The 19,185-nt window shown below is 28.2% G+C and overlaps 2 protein-coding genes across 2 annotated transcripts in view; both read left to right on the top strand.

Annotated features, from left to right (window-relative positions):
- The first annotated feature begins 1,201 nt into the window (after nt 1–1,201).
- Nucleotides 1,202–13,533, top strand: LOC107464284 (disease resistance protein RPV1-like). Its single transcript, XM_021131767.2, has 5 exons — nt 1,202–1,741; nt 9,910–11,005; nt 11,295–11,603; nt 11,721–13,339; nt 13,476–13,533. The coding sequence occupies exons 1-5, from the start codon at nt 1,239–1,241 to the stop codon at nt 13,531–13,533; spliced, it is 3,585 nt and encodes a 1,194-aa protein (XP_020987426.1). The 5' UTR covers nt 1,202–1,238.
- A 4,838-nt stretch (nt 13,534–18,371) lies between these two features.
- The window catches only part of LOC110275603 (disease resistance protein RPV1-like), a 4,640-nt gene continuing 3,826 nt past the window's right edge, over nt 18,372–19,185 (top strand). The window contains 1 exon segment of the mRNA XM_052254155.1: nt 18,372–18,877. Coding sequence (XP_052110115.1) covers nt 18,372–18,877 — 506 coding nt within the window.

Here is a 19,185-nt window from a genome sequence, read left to right as displayed (position 1 = left end):
TTTAATTATTAAATTAGATAGTAATATATGATACATAATATAGGTATATTTCAATTTCAATTTTAATATTTTAATTTTAATTTTAATACAATTAAAGAATGTCATGTTGTATATTTTGATTGTCAAATTAGTAATTAGTCATTAATATTGATAATGATATATAAAATAGACAGAGTAGTTGAAGGAATGAGAAAAATAGAGAAAGGAAGAGGGAGGAGAGAATAACTCTTTAATTTTTGAGGAAAAGATTTGATTTCAATTGTAACGAGGGAGTGGCATGTGACACATTTTTGTTGTAAAATTAGTAATAATGATGGAAAAATTCTTTAATTTTGGAGAGAAAGATTTAATTTCAATTACAATAAGATAGTGTCATGTGGCATATTTTGGATATAAAATTAGTAAGGAGGAGAGGAGAATTCCTTAATTTTAGAGGAAAAAATTTGATTTCAATTGCAATGAGAAATGAGAAAGTGACATATGATATATTTTAGTTGTAAAATTAGAGATATATAATAGAACAACAATGCTAGGGAATCAAGAGGATACCAGCCAAAAACCAGCCAAATGTCTCTGGGTGAATTTAAAACCTCTATGTGAATAGTATTTATGCTAGACGTTAGGATGTTTCTTCTACTAAGCATCAGAATGTTTCTTTTTCATACTAAATGAATGTTTTTTTATATATTTTTTGAATTTTTTTGTATTGCAAAACAGAGTCCCGTAATCCCCGCCCCTAATTTTTCAACGTATCATTTCGAATTTTAATTTGAGGTGAGAAGCAATTAATATCAAATATTATAAATTAAAAACAAATAAAATTAATTAAAACTAATTATAAATTAGTTAAGTTGTTTACTTTTTGGTTGATTACCTCTTGGTTTTGTATACTTTTCCATAATAGAATAATAGATAATAGATATAATTATACCGTCAAAAAATTAATTATTGTATAATAAAAAATTTTAAAATAAATACTCAAATTTAGTTTTAAAAAATCAGATTAAACAATTTGATATTTAACAAACTTTTATTACTTTAAAATTGTTTAGAATAAATTAGTCTTGTTTCTATAAAAGGTTAAATTATAACAATAAGTTTATGCATGGCCATCACTTCATGATCATTAAGGCGCCAGACCATATCATGTATTATATATACATGAAACCAAGAGGGTTTCTGCTACTACAACAACCAAACCACACTGAACCAGACACAAACAAAAACAAAAAAGAAAAATGGCCTTTTCTGATGTTTATTCTCCTCCTACACCTCCACCTCTCACGAAGTACGATGTTTTTATCAGCTTCAACGGTAAAGACACTCGTAACGGCTTCACCAGCCACCTTCACTCTGCTCTGTGCAGAAATCAAATCGAAACATTCATAGATTACAGAATTGAGAAAGGTGGTGAGATCTGGGAAGAACTGGTGCAAGCCATAAGAGACTCGTCCGTGTATCTGGTCATCTTCTCAGAACACTATGCGTCTTCAAAGTGGTGCTTGCGCGAGCTTGCTGAGATCATAGAACTCACAAACATGATGGAAAAGGGACACCACCGTATTATTCCTGTGTTTTACAGGATCGAACCCACACATGTTCGGAAGCAGACTGGAAGCTACTACAATGTGTTCGCGGATTATGACAGAAATTTGAATTATCGCCTTGTGCGCCAGTGGAGGAAGGCACTCTTCCATGCAGCCAATATCTCCGGCTTCGAATATCAACCTCACCATAGCAGGTAAAATAAATTCACTGTAATTTAACTAACAATCCCCCTAAATAATTAACAGGAATATAGCTAATAACAAGTCAACAATTATTTTTGAATTGTATTTTATATTAATTAATTATCATTAATTAATAATTATTTAAATTTTATTTGTTAAAAATATAAAATTAATAATTATTAATTATAATTATTTAAAATTGACTGATTAAAAATTATTTACTTATAAATTTTTTTAACTAATTATTAATTAGGGTGCTTTTGTTAATAATTTATGTCTAAGTTAGAAAAGAGTGTTAGAGACAGCAAATTTTGTGATTTGTAACTATTAATTTAGTCATTATTGATATTTTTAATAGTGTAAGATTTCATCCAATAGTATGTGATTCTTCATTTTTCTTTTGTTGGTTAAGTATTGACCAAATTTTAATAAAAATACTGGCCTCCTAAATTTTTTCGTTAAATTAAGCAACTAATGTTTTAGGGATGATATTATCAGTCTTCTTAAATTATTTTTTATTTAAATAATACAAAATTGAATAAAATACTTACTTTAAAAAAGTAACTAAAATCTATATTTATTCATAAATAAATCAAATAAATATATTTGAATATATTTAAATTTATTTAGTTTGATATTATATTGATTCATTATTATAATTGAATTATATTATATTCTTGATTTATAAATTAACACTCTTCGTTATGCTGATAGATAACATAATAGCAATACTGCAATAGCACTTGATATATTTAAGATATTATATATTTAAATATTAATATATAATATTTTAAATATATATGCCAACATATTCCATCTTTATAATTGTTATTATCTACATGCATGTTTTAACAAGCTACTTACTAACACACCAAAACAGAAGATCAGAACAAAAGGGTTCTTGTTGCATTGGTAAGGGGCTATCTAGGGTCGAGCACAAATTTAAACATCAATAATATATAATTATATACTCTTTAATAATTAAGATTAAGAAGTTCCATGTATTTCCACCGTTAAAATAGAGTTATAATAATATTTTTGTCCAATCCTCTCCTCTACACCTGGCCTATAATATTTTTAATTAGCGTTATCATAAACTTAAGCACGTACATACGCAACAAATATAAAATATATACTACTTGATGTATACAGCCATTAAGATAGCTAGGATAGTATATTTATTTATCTAACGCTAATACAATATAGAGAATGATCTCATTTAATTAATATTTATAATTTTATATATATATGTAATATTTATAATGACATATTTATGATATCTAATCTTTTTTAATTATTTTAATAATAATTAAAAAATACAAAATAAAATAATTAGTAATTAAAAATACAAATAAAAGTTAAACTACTTTAAACTGGTTTTTTTTCCGACATTTTTTAATCTAATCCTCCCCGGCCCTCCACTGATAGCCTGTACTCTTCTTAACGGCATCAGTTTCACCATTTTCCTAAAAATTTAATTAATGTTCTAAATTAATCTTAGACCTCAACCATGATTGTGGTCACAATGTTGTAATGTTTGAGGGTCAGTGTACTCATCAGTACCACAAACAGGCAGTAATTATAATATGATATTGATTTAAATATTTTGAACACAATATAATTACATTAAAATCATAATAGATTTCATTATAAAAACTAAAAATACTCTATAAGTATTAAAAATTAACTATCAAATTAGTTTTATGTATTTCTGAATATATTTATACACATTTTATATAACTTTTTATTAGAGTAATCAACCATTAGATACACCTTGGAGGAAATTGAAAACAATTTAAAGATTTGTAAGGATTTTTAATTTATTTAAAAATCTTATAATAGATTTAAAATATAACTACTGAATTGTTGTGGACACCACAAATACAAATAAAATTTCCATAAATGAGTAAAAAATAAATAATGGAGTATAGATAAAACTGAGTAAAAATAAACGTGGTTAAAGGTAGAAAATTTGAGAGTTAATTTGATTGTTGAAAATTTAAAGGACTGATTTGAGTAATGGGTAAAATTTGAGGGATTATTTAGCCATTTTGATACGGATTTGTACTAAGAATTAGAAAGAAATTAGAAAGAATGGAAGAAAAATTTTTAGAATTAGAGTCAAAAGAGAAAAAATATAATTTTTTTGTTAGATTATGGATATCTTATATTATTATATCATACTCTTATTTATAGTATAGTTTTTTAATTGGGTAAACCAATACTAATCGTATCATTACTCTATCCTTCAAAACAACTTTATCTCAAGGTTGCAAAAAAAAATATAAATCCAAACAAAAATTATAAAAACTACTTACAAATAATAAAAAAAATCAGCAATCCTAAAATAGTATTGTCTATATTACTGGCTTACTGCTAAAAAAAATTTTAACCATCAAGATTCCATTAAAGAAATTTTTGTTCAATCCAAAACTAATAAAATATAATTACTGCAACAATCTGAAAATGAACCAAAAAACTGAAATCCTTAAAATTGGGTTTGAAGTCATTGGACCATTCATCATCTTCTGATTTTGGATTTCAGAAGTTAAAATAGAAGTTGATTGCGCTCATTTTTATCTAATTTATTTTTTATAATAAATTTTAAATATTTAAAAATGAATTATTTTTATTTTTAATTAAATATTAATTTTAAATTTTTTTATAAATTAGGTATTATTTTTAGTTATTAAAGCAATCAATTTGTTATATGCTTTTTTTAAATTTTTATTTTTCTATTTTTTTGTTTTATTATTTCTTCTTTTTTCCCTTAATTTTTCTAGTCTTAAAATAATTTAAGGCTATTATAATATTTTAGTTATCTGAATTAAAATAATCTAACTAAAAAAAGTCCAATTCTAAAAAGAAAAATGTAGTAGAACTAGTCTAAAATATTGGCTTAAATTATAAATTATAGTTCATTTTATTATTTGTACAAAAATCAGTTTATTACTAGTATTTTTATCCGTAATACTATTACAGGAATATAAATTTTTTAAAATTACGTAGGTCCTGGTATTATAGATTATGACACAAAAAATTTATAACATTAAACTACTTTTATAAAATAGTCGTAAAGGACAAAAGTCTCCGTCGGCTAAAAAGACCAGAGTCTTAAACAAAATTAAATAATAAATTTTTTATTAGTTATTACTTTCAAATGAAAGAGTTTAATTTTTTTACTTAATTTTAACATTCGTTATCTAAAATTTAAAAGAATTTAACGTGTATATTTTTATATTTGATTAGGTATTAAATTTGTTGGACAAATAGAAATAGTTAATTTTTATGCTTGCTATTTAAAAATAATATTTTTTTCTATATGTATAAAAATATAATTAGATATTAACATAAAAAATTTTATATTGATAGTTATAAAATTAACTCATTTTTTTAAGACAATTGAATCTTGATTCTAACTTTTAATCACAATATTAGTAATTTTTTTAAATTATATGTAATAAATATTTAAAAAAAGAAGTAAAAATANATAATGAAAATATCTGGTGACACATTTTGATTTGTCAAATTACTAATATAAAATATGAATTATAAATTATATATAGAGTGGAAAAGATAGAGAGAAATAGAAAAAAAAAGAGAGGTAGATATGAAAATATAAGAAGGATGTTTACTAATTTTGGAGAAAAATATTTTCTCTAAATTTTAATAAAAGAGTGTCATGTGACACATTTTAGTTATTAAATTAGTTAGTAATATATAAATATAATATATAATATAGCTATATTTCAATTTTAGTATTTTAATTTTAATTTAATTTAAATACAATTAGAGAATGTTATGTTGTATATTTTGATTGTCAAATTAATAATTAGTTATTGATAATGATATATAAGAGAGATAGAGTGAGGGAAGGAATGAGAGAGATAGAAAAAGTAAGAGAGAAGAGGGGAGAATTTTTTAATTTTGGAGAAAAAGATTTGATTTCAATTGCAATGAGAGAGTGACATGTGGCACATTTTGGCTTTAAAATTAATAATATATAATAGATAATAGATATAATAGATAATAGATAGTAGACAATGACTTTTATGAATAATGTGAACAATAGTCTCTAGAATTGACTCAATAAAGTAAAAAAATATTCTAGTCACAAAAAAAAAGTAAAAAAATACTCCACTCCAAATTACCTCCTAAACCTTAACATTAGGATAACCATCGCACACCTAGTGAATTGAACATCCAATCATTGGTAACCGTCCATAAATAAACCGAATCAATAGAAATAACCATCATCCAACTAAGAATCAATATAATCATCTGCATACCTATTGAATTGAACATCTAATATATTCATTATTTCCATTTTTAGTAGGTGACCACTCAGATAAAGCCGCCTACTATTTCATCTTTTGCTAAAGATGTTTTCATGTTGTGTTTTAATTGATTTTGTATAATTTATTCGGTGTTTCTCATCACATATTATTAAATTTCTCAAAAATTTTCTTTTTAAAAATAATAAAAAATGAGAAGAGCCCAAATCGATAGGTGACGACTGGTGTCAGAGCAGCACATGCACCATCCAAAGAATGGGGCCAGGTGGAGGAGGTGCCACCGTGGAAGGGACCGTCCACCTCGGAGTGGAACCGGCGTGAGTCGCGGGGAGCTCTCCAGCTCGGAAACGAAACCACGCGTATCTAGTGTTTAATGATAGATTAAGATTCACTAATTTAATTTTTTTTATTTTTAATATAAGCATTAGAAATAAATAAAATTTTTATAACTAAATGTAGTGTAACAAAATATATATAATATTAATTAGTTTTTAAAAAATTCTAAAAAAATAGTTTCTTTTATTTTAGTAAAATAACTATTTATTAAAGTAGACAAAATAATTATTTTCTTCTTATATACAATTTTTTTAAGATATAAAAGTAATTAATTAGAATATTGGTTAAGATAATTAAAGTCATTATTTCATTAAATTTTTAATTTAAAGAGAAATCCTAGTTAATTTTGGTATAGAAATTTCGAATTTGAAAACATTGATAAAAATTATGTTGAATTTTGATTTATTTGATTCTCATTTAAATTAATCACTACATAAGTCAAAGTTCTGTTTTGAAGTTATATTCGAGCTTTAATATGATTTTTAAAGTATCAATTTACTTAGTTTAATTTTTTAACTTAGGTATCCGTGACTCATATTAGAATTTTAAGTGTTTAGTTGAAAAAAATTAAAGTAAAAAAAATTTTCAATTGTCACATCAAATAGTCGCTAGAACGTATAATGTAGCAGTCGTTAGTCCATCTCAACATGTCGTTAATGATTTTGTGAGACAGTGACAAAAATAAGATTAGGAACCAATGTGAGTTATAACTATTAAGTTGGGAGACTAGATTGAGTAAATCAAAATTTTTGAAATTAGATTGAAATACGAACATAATTTCAGAGACCAATAAGTATTATCTCTTTGTTGACAATTAAGTTGTTTTAATGGTAATTAAGATTTAATAATGATTTATAATAAAAAAAGTATTCTTTTGCAACAATGAACCTATAGTAGTAGTTAGGGGTGTTTATAGATTAGATCATATCCATAAATCCACAGTATTTATCCGTATCTGATATGTAAGATGATCGAATTGGATCGAATCGGATCCAGACTCTAATCAGATAGAAGTAAATATGTTTAAAAAAGTAAACAAAAAAATTATTGACTTTTTTTATAAAAATAAAATTTTTTAATATTTTTATTTTATGGATATATTTGATATCTAATCCAAACATAAAAAGTGCGAATATCGAATTTGATCTAATGAGTTTAGTACGGATTAGATCAAAATTTCAGCCATATCCGATCTGTGAACACCCCTAACAATAATAACTAAAAAATTATAATGATTATATTTTTAACTAAGAGGAAGTGCCAAAAAAAAGTACTAAATACAAGAACATTTAATCAAATATTAAGAGAAAATTTTACTTTAAAACAGTTGGACTTTAATGATAATATGATAATTGTTTTATATATCACACAAATATAAACGTTTTTTCTGTGAGTCTAAGAAAGGTTTTGTAAGTAACCTTGTGATAAACCCCATTTGTAGGGTTTATCTTGTATTGATTTTAGAGGATTTTATAACCTTTTACCCACATTTATTCAATAAAATAGCATGATTTTGTAAATCTTCTTGAATTTGTGCTTAAGGGTGAAAACATTATTTTTAGGCCTTTAATCTGCTAATTTTAATTCACTTTAATTCCATTCGATACCTTGATGTGTTTGTTGAGTAATTTCAAGTTTATAAGACAAGTATTGGATGGAAGAAGTGAAAAGAAAAGCATGCAAAGTAGAGAAATCATGAAGAAATGAGTATTTAGAGAATTGAGGGCCACGCGCATATGTCATCCACGCGTACGCGTGAGTTGAAGATTTGCGAACCACGCGCATGCGTCACCCACGCATACGTGTGTGGAGGGATTGTGTCCAGCGACACGCACACGTCACCCACGCGCACGCGTGACGCTGATCACGTGACCTCATTAAAGTGAAAATACTGGGGGCAATTTCTGAGCTTCCCAGGCCCAAATCCAACTCGTTTCTGAGGGTATTTCATGCAGAATTCAAGAGGGAACAAGGGGGGAGCACTTAGTGTAGATTAGGTATCATGTAGTTAGTTTTCTAGAGAGAGAAGCTCCCTCTTCTCTCTAGAATTAGGGTTCTTAGATCAATGGCATTCTAGATCTAGGTTCAATTTCTTGATCTCATCTTGTTTACTTTACATTTTCATGCTCTAGTAGTTTAATTCTCTTAGTTTCCTTGTTAATTTCCCTTTTTGTTCCTCTTTTTAGTATATGGACACTATTGTTGGATTTGGCTTTTCCTTTAATGCAATTGATGTTTTATGTTCCTTTTAGTGTTGAATTGAGTTATTGATTTTACTTTTCTTGTAATTGGTAATTTGTATATTTTATTATTCTTGCAATTTATAATATTTCCCTTTTATGCCTTTCAAGTGTTTGACAAAATGTTTGTTTGGATGTTAGAGCAGTTCTTGAGTATTCTTGGCTTGGAAAGAGAAATTGGGTAATCTTGAGTCATTAATACCCAATTTAGATTGGTGATCTAGAGTTGTTGGTTAATATTATTTCCGTTGACTCTAATCTCTTGCTAATTTAATTAGTGAGTTGATTAGGATTTTTGGATTGAGATTAACTAGTCTTATTTAATAAATATGTAATATTTTGGAAAAAAATACTCTAAAAGATCGTTAGGAAGACTTAATTATTAAAAATGACCTTTAATACCAAAATTATTAAGAAGGACCAAATCTTTTTATAATATTTAAGAAGAAGAACTAAATTTTTTTATAAGAAGATAAATATATTCTTAAGTATTTTTTATTTATCTTGTATAATCTTTAATATATGCTATTTGATTTACAATGTAACGAAGATATTTATGAATATTCACTTGGGATTAATTAGTTATTTAATTTAAAAAGAACTACTCTACAAGATTGTTAGAGAGATTTAATTATTAATATATTGATTCTTAACTATTTTTTTATTTATTTTTTATAATTTTTATATTAAAAATTTTTATTTTTTCTAAAATTTTGGTAATTTTTATTATTTATTTATTACTTTTATGATCTTTTGTCTTTTTTTTCGTTAGGTAAAGATCATAAAAATAAAAAAAATAAATAAATAATTAATAAAAATTACTAAAATTTTAAGAAAAATAAAATTTATCAACATAAAGATTATAAAAAATAAATAAAAAATAATTAAAAATATATTTATCTCCTTTTAAAAAGATTTGATTCGTTTTCTTAAATATTATAAAAAAATTTGATTCGTTTTTTTTAATATTATAAAAAATTTGATCTTTCTTAATAATTTTAGTATTAAAAGTCCTTTTTAATAATTAAATCCTCCTAGCGGTCCTTTAGAATAATTTTCTTGAATTAATATATGCATTGATATTGGTTCAATTAATTTATTTAACCCAAATAAATAGGATACGTGTTACCTTGTTAAGCCTCGTCCTCACAAGAAGATACTTTTACCGAACCTTAGTTATACATTTATACTATGTCTGTTACGCTTTCCTATCTTTATTAATTAATTGGTTTTATTGCCATTTGCTCAATCTCCTCTTTTTTGGTGTGAATACATTTTAACTTTTTTGGGTTAAATTACACATGCCAGGACTGAATCTGACCTCATTGAAGGTATAGTCCAAATGATTGTTCGGAAATTGGATCAGAAATATACAAATGAACTCAGGAGCCCTTTTATACATGATCAAAATTATGCATGCATTGAATCTGTATTGTCCCACTCAAAGGAAGTTCGAACCATTGGAATCTGGGGCATGGGCGGCATAGGAAAAACAACTATTGCAGCTGCTATTTTTCAAGAGTTCTCTCCCAAGTACGAAGGTAGTTGTTTCTTGGCCAATGTAAGAGAAGAATCTTCAAGGCATGGCCTCAACTACATTTTCAATAGACTTCTTTCTGAGTTGCTGCACGAACATGTTCATATTACCACTCCAAAGATTGTGTCTTCTGCTATAATCCGAAGATTGAGGCGTAAGAAAGTTTTTATAGTGCTAGATGATGTGAATACTTCTGAGTTTTTAGAAAATTTGCTTGGAGTGGGACAAGATTATCTTGGACTTGGTAGCAAAGTTATTGTTACCACTAGAGATAAGCATGTTTTTCTGAGTAGATCAGTTGATCACATCCATGAAGTCATGGAAATGAATGAGGAGAACTCTCTCAAACTGTTTAGCTTGAATGCCTTCAACAGAAACCATCCTCCTGAGAACGGGTACTGGGATCTATCAAAAAGGGCACTTGCTTATGCCAGAGGAAATCCTTTAGCATTGAAAGTTTTGGGATCATTTCTTCATTCCAAAACTGAAAAGGAATGGGACAATGCATTGACAAAACTAAAGAGGATTCCTAATGCAGATATTCAGAAGGTGTTGAGGTTGAGCTTCAATGAATTAGATGATACAGAGAAGGATATCTTTCTAGATATTGCATGCTTTTTTAAAGGAGAAGAGAAAGAAAAAGTGATAAGAATATTGAATGAGTGTGGCTTCTTTGCAGATATTGGAATAAGAAACCTTTTAGACAAGGCTCTTATATCAATAGCTACCAATAAAAGCATACAAATGCATGACTTGTTACAGGAAATGGGTCACAAAATTGTATGCGAAGAATCTCTCAAGAACCCTGGAAAGCGTAGCAGAGTGTGGCACCCAGATGAAATTTGCGACATATTAAAAAATGATAAAGTAAGTGAATGACATTTTAATAGAACATGTTTTTCGAAAAATAAAGCATACAAATGCATGACTTGATACAGGAAATGGGTCACAAAATTGTGTGCGAAGAATCTCTCAAGAATCCTGGAAAGCGTAGCAGAGTGTGGCACCCAGATGAAATTTGCAACATATTAAAAAATGATGAAGTAAGTGAATGACATTTTAATAGAACAAATGTTTTTTTAATAAAATATATAGCCTATATAATAATGAAAAATTAGTTACACTAACATTGATTATTATTATATTTATCTGTCAGGGGTCTGCTACAATTGAAACCATATATTTGGATATGACTGAGCGGACAGAAATATGTATAAGCTCCGATGCACTTAGAAAGATGCCAAAGCTAAGGTTACTTGCTTTTGCTAACAACAATGGCTATGGACAAAAGAGAGTTGATTATACATTGAGTCTTTCAACAAATCTGGAGTTGCCGAATGACTTGAGATATATCCAATGGGATGGATGTCCATTAAAATCTCTGTCAACCACTTCTTGGCCTAGCAAGCTTGTTGAACTCTCCATGCCATATAGTGATCTTGAAAAGCTTTGGGATGAGCCCCTGGTATTTTCTTTTTCCTTAAGAAAGAGAATAATTAAAACTTATGTGATTATACAAGAATAATTTTATCTATTCAGAGTTTCCTAATTAACTTACTTGATCCATTATATGCTATTGCAGAATTTTCCAAGTTTGGAGCTAATTTATCTGGCTAGCTCAAAACAAATGATAGAGTGTCCAGATTTGTCCGGTGCCCCAAATCTAAAAGAAGTGTGGGTGAATGGTTGTGACAAATTAACTCATCTTCACCCTTCTATTTTATCTCTTCCAAAGCTTTCAGGGTTATGTGTGTTTGGATGCACAGAACTTAAGAGCCTTTCTTGCACCACTTGTTCACCATCTCTTAGAGATGTCGTTGCTTATAATTGCCCAAATCTGCAGGAATTCTCTATCCCAATTTCAAAAGATAATTCTCATATCAATCTGCATTTGAGGTCAACTGCCTTGAAACAACTACCTTCATCAATTGTGCATCTTCAAAATCTTGATAACTTCTCATTTCCCATCAATGATCTCCTCATGGATCTTCCAGAAAAGTTCACCAATCAAATCATTCTTTCAGACCCTGATAATCATGAATGTGACACAGTGGCCACCTTAAGCACAATCCTACCCAGCCCTATGTTCCATTATCTAAAAGAACTGAAATTTGATAGATGTCCAAGTTTAACTGAACTCCCAGACAACATCTCTTTGTTATCATCATTGTTGTTGATAACCATTCATGACACTAATATCATGACCTTTCCAGAAAGCATTAAGAATTTTCCGCGGCTCAAACTTCTTTTTATTTGTCATTGTGAAAGGTTACAACTTGTGCCAGAGCTTCCACCTTCCCTTCAAGCTTTTAAGGCCTGGGATTGCAAATCTTTGAGGACAGTATCAAGTTCGAGAGAACAATTAAAAAGACAGCAGGGTACTACTTTTGCATTCCTGAACTGTGTGAAGTTGGAGGAAGAGTCATGCTTTACCATTTTGAAGGATTCCATTGTTAGGGCTGAAGCACAACAACAATCACCAAGATTAGAAGAAAACAGAAATGAAGAATTCATTGATGATTACGGTGATAGTTTTCTTAGTGAGCATGACGTCAGTGTTGGCAAGGTTTGTTATTTCCTGCCAATTAGAGGAAGTAAACTTGATGACTTGTTCCATCATTGCTCTTCACAAAATTCCATCAGCATTCAATTGCCACTAAGTTCCAATTTCTCTGGTTTCATTTTCTACTTGGTTGTTCCTCCGGTACAACCATGTGATAAGGGTGACATTGAAATGAGTTTTGGCTTTGAATGTTACTTGGAAACAAGTTGGGTTCAGAGGATCCATAAAGCAAGTTCGTGCTCACTGAGGTGGAGAAACTGTGTTTACATTGGATTTCAGATGAATCTTTTGTCGGATCATGTGCTATTGTGGTATGATTCGCAATGCTGTAAGCAGATAATGGAAATAATCAGAGGAAGAAAGGCTATTGATGATGATGACAATAATGCAAATCTGGAAGTTAAGTTCTTTGCTCGGCTACCAAACAAGGAGGAAGTGGTGATAAAAGAATGTGGCATCCGTTGGATATACACAAACATGGAGAAGGATTCAAGAGGGTGCAGGTTCAAGAGAAGCAGGCAAGTTTTCGAGCTAGAAGAAAAGGGCTTGGAATCTGATGATGCAGGGGAAGAACTAGTTCCTCCAGCTAAGAAATTTAAGCATAGCTTAATGGAAGTTGAATCAGTAGAAAACTTGAGGTAATCTTTTCTTTAATTAATTAATTGGTTACTATATATAAGTGAGTGGTAAACAAATAAGTTTAATCTAATTTATGCATGCTTTAGCTAAGATATGCTAATAATATTTTCCTCTTTAAAACAAAAAAATGAACAGGAAAAAACTTGAACAACTTTTGCACATTCAATTTGATGGAGGCTCTCCGATCTCTTAGCGTGGAGAGCAAATTGGGGTACAGTGTGTAGTCCATTTACAATTAATTCTTATGAGCAATTTCAGTTTAAAGGTACATATTTTGATTACATTCCTTTTATTAATAACCTAGGACTGAATATTCTAGCTAATATTGTATTATGTTAGTATCTTCTTTTTTCTTTATATATATATAAAGAAAGTGTGCTTCCCAGTTTTTTTTTTTTGTGTCAGTGCTTCTCAGTTATATTTCTAAAGATACTATTCTCTCTTTCTATTTGTTATTTTCTATTTGTCTCCCAATTATATTTCTAAAGATAGCAGCTAGTTTGGATGGATCCTATTAGGGTTTAAATTGCAGCTGCATTTATAAATGTGATCATGGTTATGATTGTCGTAATTGCGGATATTTCACTTTCGTCATATTTATCACAGACTATTCCATACACGCTGCTGCAAAACCGAAAAGAGAAAACAAAAAATGCTGCCCTATCTATATGAATAACAATGAAAGAAACAAAAGCTTGAGCTTGCTGTTAATGGCCAGAGGTAGAAGACGCCATGCTGAGTAGAGGGGATCGTGAATTGCTGCATATTCTGTTGGGCTTGGGGCCTCGGCCAATTTCCATAATCAAGGCAGGCTAGTGCTATTAGTCCATTTCAATTTGATAGACTAGTGTAGACTCAAAAACAAATATTTGATAGATTAGTGTGCTCCATTATCTTGTTACTTTTGATTTTGACCCCTTTTTTTTTTTTCACTTTAACTTTTGGTTATAATTTTATAACCTCTCTATTTTAGAACCAAATATTAATTATTAAAAAAAAAAGAGAAATGAAAAAGAAAAAGGAGAGGAGCTATGCATGCATGTCAAATATTAATTATTAAACCCAATTAGGCTCGATTTATTTTTGTTTATTAAATAAAATCGTGGATATTTATAAAGTCTATTTAATTATATAGGTCAAACTGTAGAATTTTAAAATCCAACAAACAGGCCAACTTTAATAAAACTGCTACTAATCCCCGCTTTCCTTGTAGCATGAGAAACTGGCATTTCAATAAGTTCTTGAATCGAGTTGAACCTTCAAAATTTTTTTTTTAATTTTTAATTCAAAGGTTTTGGACCACAAATAGTATGTTACCACATATGAAACTTCGCCTTGTTCCTATTACCTTTTTACCACATGTTCTCGTATTCCAAAGCAAAAAAAATGTCTATTTTATTGGATTCCTTCAAAATTGTGACAGAGACATTACAAGAATATTATCTCGGATTGGTATAGCTTAACTTAATGCTATTCAGAATATTTTTTTATTTTTTAACTCTGAGAATCTTCTAACAATGGAATTTATGCAACCTTTGGTATATTATTTTACATTCCTTATTTCAGTGTCAATACCGTGTGTAGTATGTATGTGCATATGCTCGTTTCCATTTTGCGTGATAGTTTGTTTATCCATTTAATTAATTTGTACAATTTCCGAGTCCAGTTTAAATCCCAAACCTAGTGTGCCAAGACTATATATCACTTCTCATATTGATACCAACAGCTTATTTATATATTAAAATTTATATATTTTGGTGAGTACACAATAATTTATTACTTTTATACTGTAATCCAACTCACACACAATACAACTGCATGTTATTATGTTAACAATCTCGTTACATGACCATTAAGAATTCTACTAATTTTTGTCAATTTTTACTTATAGTTGTATTTAATAGAAGTATTTTTGTAAATATATCTAATAAAAATATCTTTTTTATGACGGTATCTAATAAAAATATCTTTATAAATGTGTCTCCTGAATATATTTCCTTATATATGTATCTTTTAGAAAAAGTGTTTTTAATATTAATTATTATTGACAATAAATTAACAGATAATATATTAGTATTCTATATTTTTTCTTATGTTAATTAATATAAAACATTTTGAAAGTGAGCTGGCTATTGAGGGATAAAAATTAAGCTCAGTTACTTTAATTTTAACTAAAAATTAACAGAATTCTATTAAAATTGGAGTGAGTCCCTTTATTTGCACGTGTATATATTAATTTTTTATACGTTTTAAACAATTTTTATCTCATGAATTGGTTCTTAAAATTAAATTATGCCCACTTAATTTCTATATGATATTAGAACTAATATTATACACAAATTCAAGCCATCAAAACTCAAGTTTCAAATTCTTGTTAGTTCTAAGAATAAATAAGTTAGGAATTGAACACTTTCTTATACGTCGTAATCCAAATTATTTCAGTTTTATTTGAAAATAATCAAATTATAAATAACTGTATTATAAAACACACGCATATATAAGTTTTTGTTCTTAACCTTTTGATACATGATAGTCTTATGGTTTTTTGAATACTTTATTTATTTATTCATTTTATGCGTTACCATTTTATAATTGTTTAACGGATTGGTCTTTTCCTTTTTTTTTGTTCCCTTCTTCTTTATCATCTGTTAATTGAACTATTTTTATCATAGGGTTAATGTCAAATTTACATTATGTGAACAAGGACCTAAAAAGTAACTTTCCGGAAAACAATTAATAAGCATTTTAACCAGAACGATAGTGACCGGGAAACTGCGAGTAAAGAGCATGAAATGGAAACACAAAAGTGAACAAAAATTGGTGTTTCTAGTTAAGCTGGGTCCTTAACTTTACATCTGATTCTGCTGATTGTGAACAAAGAATTATAAAAGATTATTTACCATTTGGACGGGAGAATATTTTGAATGATCGTTATATATATATATAATTATTTTGAATCTAATTCCGCTTAAGATGCTAACCTATATATAATTATTTTGTATTAGAGAAAGTATAAAAAAACAACACATATTGTATATAATGCGAATAACAGATTAGAAAAAACGTAAAATTAATTTTAAAATTAAAAAATTCGTTAAACAAAAAGAGTACTACACCAACTAATCCTAATTTTATTTTAGAAAACCTTCTTTTTCTCTTCTCATCTCTCACTAGCTATCGCCGAGTATCTTCCGTAGCGCTGGACGGATTTCTCATTGCATCGCCCCAGGGACGGATCCACTCATGTGGGTGTGGGGGCAAGCGCCCCCACTACAATTTGAAATTTTATTAAGTAGTATATAATAATAATATTTATTTGCCTTCACTAAATTATTAAATTTGACTCCACAATAATTTTTTATTCAACTTTCGATACTTGATAGCCAATTTGAAAACTTCATATTAGATGTCTATTATAATGATCAATTTTCAAATTTAAATAAGATTGGTGTTCTTTCTTAGAGATCGATTCGAAAGAATATTATCTATCCATTTGTGTTTCTTTTTTTAAAATTAGCTTTAGTTTTTTTCATAATAACTACACTAATTGAATGAACTTTTTCAACTATGAATATCATCAAAAGCTAATTTGTATGAAAGTTGAGTTTTAAATGATTATTTAACGACATATACAAAAAAAGACATTTTAATTATATTGTCAAGGTTTCAAAATATGAAATATAAAAAATTAAATTTTAATTTATACATTATTATTTAAATTATTATTTTAGTATTTTAATTTGTAATTAGATATTTTGAAACCTACTCATATTTTACGATAACTAAATATAATTATAACAACAATTATATTACGTATACATAAAATAATCACTTGTACAGAATAAATCTTAAAATATAAATTTTAAAATATAAAATACATATTAAAAATAAATTAAGTGATATATGTATTTATACACAAATTTATAGTAGATTATTTGATATTTAAAAGACTACTGTTGGTCATATTTTTTTTTATCGAGAAATCGAAGAAGCTATACAAGGTTTTTGTCGAGCCCATTTATATAGTATCTAGTTAAGCCAATTTCTGATGCGGATTTGAATTCAAGGATCAATTAGGATCGGGTAGCATCTTAGTTTTTAAAATAAACTTCTACACGAATCAACATAAGCAAAGGACACTTAATTAACGGGACTTTCCAAATTAACGTAACAAGTACTAAGCAAGAAACTAACATTAAATGAAAAAATATATATATATATATAAAAAAAAACACACAGACATCCCTGAGCCACAAGTATAAATCCTATAGCTAGAAGGCCAAAAAAGAAGAGAGAATCTCAGTTTTATTAATTTATTACCAAGTAAAACGAGACGGGTTTGGTAGATATTGTTTATTTAAATTAAACGTTGGAATATATCTTTTAACAATTGGGGAATGATCATCTTGAATAATATGAACAACCACCAATCAAATAAAAATACATTATATTCTAATTTAATGCTACTAATTAAATTTAAGATTAATTTACTCTTTTAACCTTATTAATTCATATTATTCAAAAATATTGTTGGTTACCTATATTTTTCCTTAACAATAATGTACTTTAATTTGTAAGATAACATCATCCGGTGACGTCATCATAATAACATCAGGCTAACCGCGGTTCAAATATAAAGGTGTTGTCTCCATTTGCACTCATGAACCCTAATGTGCAACAACAGGATCGGAGAATAATTCTGAATTGATTATTATTGACCAATATTGGGACCTGTAGAAAATTAGCAAACGTGTAAATTAAACCTCTAATTTGATAATGGTTTCTCACTAAAAAGCTTTAATTTCGACATGAATAAGTGAATCAATTCAAAATTTAGTTCATAAAATAAAGTATTATAAAATATTACACATAAATAATGCTCCACTTCATTGATTCCCACGGAGAAGAACAGGTTCTTTTTCTTTTATATATATATATGAACCAGGATAAAAACATTTGATACAAACGTAAAATCGAGCAAAATAGACTTTGAGAGAAACCTAACTTTAATTTACCAAGAACAAACTAAAGATGGTTTTTGTGGATCCTTATTATTCATCCTCTTCTCTAATTTCTGATGATCTCAAGAAATACGATGTGTTCATCAGTTTTAGAGGCGAGGACACCCGCGAAAACTTCACAAGCCATCTCCATGCAGCTTTGCGCCGAAACCAAATCGAAACTTACATAGACAACAGGCTTGAGAAAGGAGAAGAGGTTTGGACATCACTTGTCCAGGCCATCAAAGACTCCATTGTTCTCCTTGTTATCTTCTCAGAAGACTATGCTGCTTCGACGTGGTGCTTGAATGAGATCGTTGAGATCATGGAGTGCAACAAGAAGAATGGAGGACAACATGTTATTCCTGTGTTCTATAGAGTGGATCCTTCGCATGTTCGGAGGCAGAAGGGAAGCTATCATGCAGCGTTTGCCATGCATGAGAAGAGTTCTAAGCACTCTCATGAGATGTTGGAAAAGTGGAAGCATGCTCTCTTTCAAGCAGCAAATTTATCTGGCTTTGATTCAAGCACTTACGGGTACGTACTTATAGTTTATAATATCAAACTAACCTACTACTTAATAAGTTTTAAATCATAGTGATATTTTTCTTTGGTTTTTGCTAGGAATTTATTTTTTTTTTTTACTAATAATTAGTGAACAAAATACTGAACAAAGATTAGGTTTTTGTTATGAGAAAAAAGAAATCTAAAATAAAAAGAAAAATATTCACAAATTATTAGTTGAAAAAAACAAAGTTAGTTTCTAACTAACATTTTCTTCAGGACAGATACTGAGAGGAGTTTGATCTATAAATTTTATTTAAATAATATTTCTTATCTTGACT

The sequence above is a fragment of the Arachis duranensis genome, chromosome 9 (assembly GCF_000817695.3).
Source record: "Arachis duranensis cultivar V14167 chromosome 9, aradu.V14167.gnm2.J7QH, whole genome shotgun sequence".
In the NCBI taxonomy this organism is placed as follows: domain Eukaryota; kingdom Viridiplantae; phylum Streptophyta; class Magnoliopsida; order Fabales; family Fabaceae; genus Arachis; species Arachis duranensis.
Note: the sequence above shows the minus strand (reverse complement) of the source record. Positions and strands in the feature narration are given on the sequence as shown.